At 40.6% G+C, this 8,884-nt stretch overlaps 1 protein-coding gene across 1 annotated transcript in view; it reads left to right on the forward strand.

Moving 5' to 3' along the window:
- Window positions 1–8,625, forward strand: part of nmbr (neuromedin B receptor) — a 23,397-nt gene extending 14,772 nt beyond the window's left edge. Inside the window, exons 3-4 of the mRNA XM_035678966.1 lie at window positions 4,439–4,677; window positions 8,463–8,625. Of these exons, the coding sequence (XP_035534859.1) occupies window positions 4,439–4,677; window positions 8,463–8,625 (402 nt within the window). The remainder of the gene's footprint in view (window positions 1–4,438; window positions 4,678–8,462) is intronic.
- The last annotated feature ends 259 nt before the right edge of the window (window positions 8,626–8,884 follow it).

Genomic DNA, 8,884 nt, shown 5'->3' on the forward strand with positions numbered 1-8,884 from the left:
AGGAATAAGTCGGTAGCGTTGTTATTGCACTATAAAGGTCTCTGTGAAGTAAGCCAATGAAGAAAATGTCTTAAACCTACAGTCTTTCCTGAATGGCCACCAGTGGGCCAGCTCCACCGGCTGCAAAACATAAGTCGGTAATAATTATTGAGTCTATTGGAGAAATTACTCGACTTCTCAGTTGATTTCTTGAGCTCTCAGTTAAACCTTGTCCTGATGGTTGTTTTATGGTCTCAGTTCTTTCTAGTTTCAGTCTTTATAACAGCATGATTTACATTTAGTTAACCTGATGGTCCATTTAGAGGCGGGGCTTACCTTTGTTGATTGACAGCTTCATTCTCAGTGATCCCGTCCAGCTTCAACGCAACCAAACTCAGATCAACTGTCCAAACAGTTGCTGTTCAGATATGGATCCAGATTCCTGTTGTTGTACTATTTTTCTCCTCAAATCCTTGTTCACAAACACTTTTTACCTGTTTATCTGGAATACCAGATCCTGAGTGAGCAGACGAGCGCCATTTTTTCCTGATAGGCACGATAAGGACGAGTTGAAACTGTGCAGCCAATGAGGCTGAAATTCAAGAAAACTTAATCATAAAACTAATTGTCCAAGTAAGTTCAGACGAAGAAGTTTCCTGAAGACCTGTTGCCTAGGCGACATGTTTTGGTTCCTCTTCTCTTTGAGGTTTATTGGCGGTTTGCAAACAACTGTTTGTTTTTGTTTCCTGGTTTGCGACCTCTGCTTCTTCTACTCTGTTAATTACAGCCATGCGTAACGTGGCCGATACCGCCAACTTCTGATAATACTACACTGTAGCCTGATTTATTTGCTTCAAACCCGACAGTGGTAACGTATCTAATTTGTATTTTCTCTTTCGCAACATTTCTAAAGTTTGCTTCAAATTTGCTCAACACTTGGATGAAAACACGACTGTTTCAACTGATACATCCGTAATGACAATAAGAGAGGATGGTATTTAGACATAATTAGTGACTCAGATGGTAAATACAACCCAAAACGAACGAAGCTTCCTGCTATTCTTTCATTGTTCTGAGTAGCAAATGGACTGAGCAGAAAGTAGATGCTAATTTTAATCTATTTGTCGAGACAATAAAGAGACACGATGTAACCCACTGACAGTATCTCTTGGAAACTGACATACTACGATGAAAACACACTTTATCCCCCCATTTAGTTCTCTGTTTACACTTTAATCAGAGTGCGTCAGAGATATTTTCATCTATTTTCTGTTTTTTTACCTTTTGTTGAGCTTCTTATTTTTCTTTCTATTACTGCCAGGACTTATGTGTAGCAGGTTTTTAACCATCAGAAGTTAAAAGGAATGGAGTGACAGAAGCAGAATAATGTTTGAGTGCATGATGGGAGACTCCATCCTCTGCAAACCCGACTGGATAACAAGTGCGCAAATGAAGAAATGTTGGCAGCATTTTTCAGCATTTGGAGCGTAATAGAAATATGACAACTTGACAGCTCGCTGCACCTCAGTCATCTCAGGTGTCGATCCGTCTCAAACGTGCCTCTAATGGGAGCTGGCAGCCCGCAACTCCCAGGTGGCTTTGTAGGCTTCCTCCAAAGGCGGCGGTTAGCGGCTCTGCTGGAGACCTCTGAAGATTTATCATCAATGAGCTGAGAAGAAACTCTATTACCGACATCTGAATACACTCGCAGAAGCAGCAGCATACTGTGCGCACTGAATACAGACATGCACAGCACGAGCACATGAAGTTGCATGTTCTTGCACAAGTAAGAAAGTCTATTCATACCTTTGAAAACGCACACATTTATATACACAAATTCGCTTAATCCAACCTTCCAGATGAGTTGTGGCCCAGAGCTGCAGGTGCCTAAGAGGATCATGGGAAAAACGCCAAACTCTGCCCGACCGCTGGCAGCAAATCAGAGCAAACACAAATCAGCAGCAGCCAGCCTGGAGAGCAGAGATGATCTGTGCTCCGTAATCAGCAGAGTTTGCTGTTGGTTAACTTTCTTTTTTTAATTTATACTTAATGATAAGCTGAAACCTCCATTTGTTCTTCACTCTGCAGAATCAAATTAATTAAAGAATCATCATTGTGAACATTAGCTCCTACAAATGTAATCCTCCTCCATCCAGTGTTTCACCAAACTCACATAATCTTCTTATTGTGTGCAATTACTTTTTGATGGCGTTGCAGCAGGTGAGCGTTCCAGAGGTGCCAGAGTGTCCAATGTGTGTCATCAGAAATTAACTCTACTTGTTTGAAAAATGAAATCAAAGGGTTACTTTTTATCATTTGCTTTCTTGTGAAAAGTTAGAATAAATACATAGCCGGAGCAGTTTTATGGCGTGATTGTATCCAGCCAAGAAATAATCTGGCAGATAAAATTGGGGGGGCAACAATAAAATGCCATTTTATGGGTAATTTATTGTTGCCCTCCTAAGCCATTTTAATTAAACAAATGAAATATGAATATGTTCATACACTGGTTCCTAACCTGAGGGTCCCGACCCCTACTAAGGTTTACCAAAAGTTCATGTGGGATTGCAAAGCCTTCTTGATTTTAAAAGGGTGTAAGACAGCTCCTCCTTAATGTTACACACATCCGTGGTTACATAAAGGATACAGTACTACCTGTGTTGGCACTGGACATAAATCATGAGGTGCAGAATAATTTCCATTTTGCAAAAAATGTAAGGTTCTAATTTATCAGTGCATATATTACATTTACATATTCATGTATCTTTTAATAGTCCTGGAAGTCTGTGCAAGTTCTACATACGTTAGAGTAGTTTCAGTAAAAATCAAATTCTCATCCTGATCATTTATCTTTAGGCATTTTAATATTCTACTAGAAGTTGTGAATGAATCTTGCTGGCAAGAGGCACCATGTGGTTTTGGACATTAAGCCTGTGTTTTTGATGTGCATGTAAATCCTCTGTGCTTCAAAGCTTAAGATTTATTTTATTTCAAAGTGAAGTCCAACATGTTCTAAATGACTCGTAGGAGAGCCTCAACAGCACAAAGTATGATCAACTCATTGTGCATCGCTGCACTGGTTGATTGCTACTGACAAACTGTCCAGTTCACTGCAGTGCCGTCAAGTTCAATGATTCACAGAAATATCAAATGCAGTTAAGGGGAGAGAAACATCCATGCAGCCCAGTGTGTCAACAACACACCGTATGTGAATGTTCTGTTTTCTGTTTCTCTCTGTATCTACTGTACGTTCGGGGTGAGAAGGCCTAATGTGCTCCTCAGGGTTTAATTTGTGCACTTAATGGATCTAGAATCAACATCCGGCTCTGAATTTTTTCCATCAGTTTACCATCAGGAGCGAGTACATCCAAAGGTCAGAAGGTCTGATATTGCGTCTGCAATACACCAAGAAGCACTTTGAAAAATCCTGTTGACATTTCTGTGTGTTTGTGTTGGGTTGCATCCTTACGTGCAGAGAGGGTTGACCCGTGTAAAGTGCATGAGTGACATAACTGACCTTTTTCATATGTCTCTGGCAATCTCTGAGCATCCGCCTGACAAGGTCAAACTCCTGGTACGTCGCTGCACACGCAATGCATTTGGTGTTTAAATATGATTCCTGATCCGTCCTCTTCGGGTCCATCCCTTTCTGTTGCTGTCCGTTTCATCATCAGACATTTGGAGGAAGCTTTTAGCATGCAGGTCCGCTGGGAGTCAAACCCTTTGGCTTGTCATGCCTGATTACGCTTTTCCACCCAAATGAGTGTAAAATAACTGCTTTTAACCATTACTGTTTGAATCATTTTTTTTTGCTTTTAAGCATTTGTGTATGATGGATTTTGAAGCTGCAACGAATAATCGAAAGCCATTTGTAGCTCAGTATTTTAGCAGTTAGAGGATTTCTACCAGGATTATTTCTGACATTGGCAAAGTTTAGAACCAAACAGGTTGAGTCTGGATCTTCGAAAAAACAATTTTATCATCGGTAATGTGTTAGCAAAGCGTGTATGGGTAACCCTAACTTCTAACCCGTGTCTAACCCTAACCCTAACCCTAGGCTTGCATTGATGAAATCTTGTATGTTGAGAATTGAGTCTGCTCTAGACCACTAGAGCATTAGGTAGGGGGAACCCTCTTATTGCCACCAGGTATTTTGCACTCTGCACTGATGATGTACCTGTCCTAATACTCTGTTCAGGTCAGGGCCAAATGGTTCTGAATTGTATCTGCAGGATATGATACACATAGTATCACATTAAGAACTCAAAGCTTTCACTGACAAGTTGTAGCAGCTTGAGCAGCTCCCGGTATATCTTCCCCGACTATAAAATGTAAAATATGCCGTTGAGCTGCAGTTAGTATCAGGCTGAAATGAATGAGCTACAGAATCTCTTTATCTCTCATCCGTCCATCCCAGTGGATTATTTCTCATTGTGTCTTTTTATCTCCGCTCCTCCAGATGGAGACGAGGAAGCGCCTGGCCAAGATCGTCTTGGTGTTCGTGGGCCTGTTCGCCCTGTGCTGGTTCCCCAACCACGTCCTCTACATGTACCGCTCCTTCCACTACCACCAGATGGACCTGTCACTGGCTCACCTCGTCATCACCCTGCTGGCCAGAGTCCTCAGCTTCTCCTCATCCTGCGTCAACCCCTTCGCCCTCTACCTGCTCAGCGAGAGCTTCCGCAGGCACTTCAACAGGTCGGATATAACGAGAGTTTCTGGATCCTGCCGTACTGCGGTCTAGCCTTTAACTCTGTCCACTAAAACTACACTCACTGTGAAAAGCAGTCATTGTATATAAAAATCACAAGAGCTGTAACCTGTAACCAAAAAAAGATCCAGTTGTATATAAGTTTATAGATTTGTAACCAGATCTGTAAATCTTTAAAAAAAAGTCCCAGTCTGTAATCTTCTGCATACTACAGTTATCATTGTCTCTCATAGTTGGATTGCAAAAAAAAAGCCTAAAACCACCGCAACATGCATCACATTGTTTTAGAAAAGCTGCCAGAAAAAGCCTGCAAGATCCTGACCTTATAGAAAAACACACATATCATGGAGAAACGTGGTTTTTGAAAAAAAATGTTGTTTGTAATGTGTGAAGCCCATGTGAAACCTATGTGATTGTGTTACAACATTTGGTAGCATCATTCCTACATGTGATCACTTCGATGATAAACATTGGAAAATTATGCGTTTTTCTGTAAGGTGGGGAGAACTGATTATTGGTCATTTACAGCAAAAAGGTTATTTAGTTTTGCAGATAAATCTCAGTTCACACAGGAGTAAACTAGATAAAATAATTTATTTACAATAAAAAGCTCAAAAAGCAAAAACAAACAAATAGATACGAGGAATCTGTAAAGTCAGCAGTGTAGGGAGTGGATGAGTGAATATGCACTGAATGGATGTTGTGCTGTAAAGAGGCTGCTCTGGCTTTATACATGGGGTACACTGGGCCCAGGTGTGTCCCATGCTGCTGATTAAGCCTCCTAATTATCTGCAGCCCTGGAGAGAGAGAAAGCACAGCAGCAGCACAGTGTGGATGCAGAGGGACCGTCACAATGACTATGATTATATGCACGCTAATTCTCCACTATTATTACCAATATGACAGTATTCCACATTTCACAAGGGTAATGTAAGCAGCAAATTCCGTTTGGATATTCCTAATTAGATCTCCAAATGGAGCATTTTTAGATGCAAGATGTGTCAATATTATTCAGGTTTTAGCAGCATTCTTTGGACATGTAAACAGCACATTTAGAATATGCTGCTCATTTGGGGTTTTTAGTTTTTACCAACAGTTTTTGAGGCTGGAGTAGAGATTCATTCACAAAAGAAAAGCCCACATTTCTATTCGGAAGGAAAAACACACCTACTGTTAAACGTTATGAAAGACTCAGATATCAGCAGGTTTCTGGATATGGGCAAATGTTGCAACACCAATCATTTCAAGATGGTGGTTGAAGGCTTGAAAGAGGGAAGCTGTGTTCGTCACCGTTGGACAACGTTGAAAAAATCCTCTTTTGATGCAAAGAGGCAATATGTCTCAAGCTGTTCTATTTTTACCACAAGAGCAACATGACTATAGTTTGAAAAAAGGGTGAAACTCCTCTGTAGGACACACTACGTCATTAACAGTTAGGGTTAATCGGAGTATGCATAGCTGCACGTAAACAGGAACACTAGTAGAATAGTCATTTTATTTAGCCACGTAAACAGCTACGGGAATAATGGCAAAAAACTGAATATATTGAGCATGTAAACATAGTCACTGTTTACACATACGCTCTCAGTGTTTGATTAGAATAGTTAAAGTTCTTTATTGATCATGAGTGATGGGACAATATATGGTATTATTATGGAGATAAAAACACTGAAACCTTTATCATCTATCTCACCAGCATACAGTCCTATATTGGGCCAGTGACTGTGATGCATGAATGAATCAGCTGATACAAGCACAATTCTGAACTAATGCTAATATAGATGGAAAACATGCAGAAGAAGAATGCCTGCACAGTTCTTTATTTCTTTATTGACTGCGCCTATAAAATGCAAATATTAAGATATATATATGCCAAAGGATGTAGATCAAAACCCCTGCAGACAGCTGGGACTTGGCTTCTGCTGCTGCTCAGTATTGGCAGGGTGTTGCTGAGGTTTTGCATTCTGTGTACAGAGAATGGTAAAATGCAAATGTATACTAATCAAAACTTTCCAGAAGGCTGAACATTTGTAGAAATGTTGCACACAAACAGACGGCGAGTAACTAATTTTCCACTGTAAATGGACTCCATAACCTCGTCGCAAAAGCAATCATGGCCTCGTCATTATCTAAATCTCCTTTTGAGTGCTCCCACTTCCACTAAACTTCCTGCAACTTATCATAATTCTACCTCGTTATGATGGAAACTGTCTTCAGAACTCTTCACGCCAACCGGCACAATCCTCCCAAAAACGGTGACAGTCGCAGTGAGACACAGTAACCTGGGGACGGGCTTTAGGCTTTCATTTGGGTCAGATTTGCAGGCAAATCCTGACACCTCAGGAGCAGCAGAGAATAGGTAGGAAAAATAAAATGTGCCTTTGGGAAGCAATTATAATGGTGCTGTAGCATGAAGCACGCACCATAATTCATCTGTCTTTGGATTTATTTCTTATTACTCAGAAGGAAGTTTCAACTGAACGATGTTATTGGACCAAATGTGAGGATTTCCATTAAGTACAGAAATGTTAAGCATTCACTTTTTTTACCCAGGGAGCTAGTTAACAAAATGTATTTCCCTTTTTCTTAGGATTGTTACTTTTGGAAAAACTAAATCTGTCCATACACCCACACAATACAAAGTTTGAGTACTGGAGTTTATGACTAGAGTTTTTGTTTTTTCCTATAAAAATGAACATCCTTTATAGCTGCTGGCTTTCCATTAGGGCTGCAACCCCAAGCAGTTTCTGGGCTGCTTACTCCCAGCCAACATGTATACGTGGCCCCACGTGGGTCAGCTAAGCAGGCCGAACCGATGTGGGCTCCATATGTGGGTACTGGTTGGGTCACTAATGGGAAATGATAGCATGAGCTCAGAGTGGGCAAAACAAATAGAGCCTATTTGGGCTATATGTAAGTCCAGCACCTCTATGTTTACCCTCTCAAGCTTGTCGTTATTATCTCTTTGCTGTATGTATGTGTATTTCTGTGTATAGACATTGAGAGCAATGTGAAACCGGAGTCAGATTCTTTGTATGTGTAAACATACCTGCATGGCCAATAAAAGTGACTCTGATTCTGAATCTAAGGAAACAACACAATTGTGGCTAGAAAGGAACTCAAAAATGTCTTCTGTGCAGTATAAAACAGTCAGAATGTTATAAATCATATAGAGTTGAATTTCTTTGCTGATTTATTTTTCATAAACAATGGGGTCTATACAATACAGCCCACAAGTGTTACTATTAATTGAAAGCGCTCAGTACTCAATGCTTTGTCCTCTGCTCTTCCTCTGTTAAGCATCCTGCACGTTCAGTCGTAATTGGCTGAATTGTTTGTCACGTGACGTAACATTGTTAATGAGACATGCAGACTGAAATTTTGATTAAATATCACAATTTTTAACTTTGATTTGGTTAGTTTTCCATAATTGCATTCAGCATTGTAAGGATTCTCAGGGATAAGGATTATTTTCAGTACAATTCATATTTATTAAGTTCCCAGATAATAAACTAAACATTTAGTTTATGAAATGTCAGAAAGCAGTGAAAAATGTCCATTAAAATGTCAAGATGACGTCTTTAATTGCTTCTTTGTCGAACTAACAATCCAAAAACCGAAAGATATTCTGTGATTTTTCTCTTCATCGACAAATCGTTTAGGACACTGCATATATACAGTATACAACATCAATAGTAAAAGGTGTTGTCTGTCTATACTATAATAATTGCAGATACTTTGTGCACTAAGATAACTCTTTCTTCTTCTTCAGTCAGCTGCGATGTGGTCGAGGTCCCCGTCCCGAGCGCCAGGCCAGCTACATGCATAGCACCTCCCACATCCGCCTCACCTCCATCAAGAAGACCACGCCCACCGCCGCCATCATCGCTCCAGCAGCCAACGGCAACTCCAACAGACAAGAAGTGGCTCTGTGAAGTTGGAGGCTGTGAGTCTGATTTTCAGCTTCACCTCATCCCGGCAGCTCTGCAAACATTGGACTCCTGCAGTTACAGACCAGGAGAGGTATTTTGGTGCAAAGTGTAGTGGATGGATGGAGGAGACCTTACAGGCCTTGTACCGGTTGAATGATTGTACCAGTCCTCCTGTCAAATCGGACTTTGTAATCTACATCCTCAACTGGGCAACCAAACAAAAAGTGCCTCTTGGAAATATTGGAAATACAATGTCACACAT

Source organism: Morone saxatilis, unplaced genomic scaffold, assembly GCF_004916995.1.
Source record: "Morone saxatilis isolate NCDOM2014 unplaced genomic scaffold, NCSU_SB_2.0 Contig7, whole genome shotgun sequence".
NCBI lineage: Eukaryota > Metazoa > Chordata > Actinopteri > Moronidae > Morone > Morone saxatilis.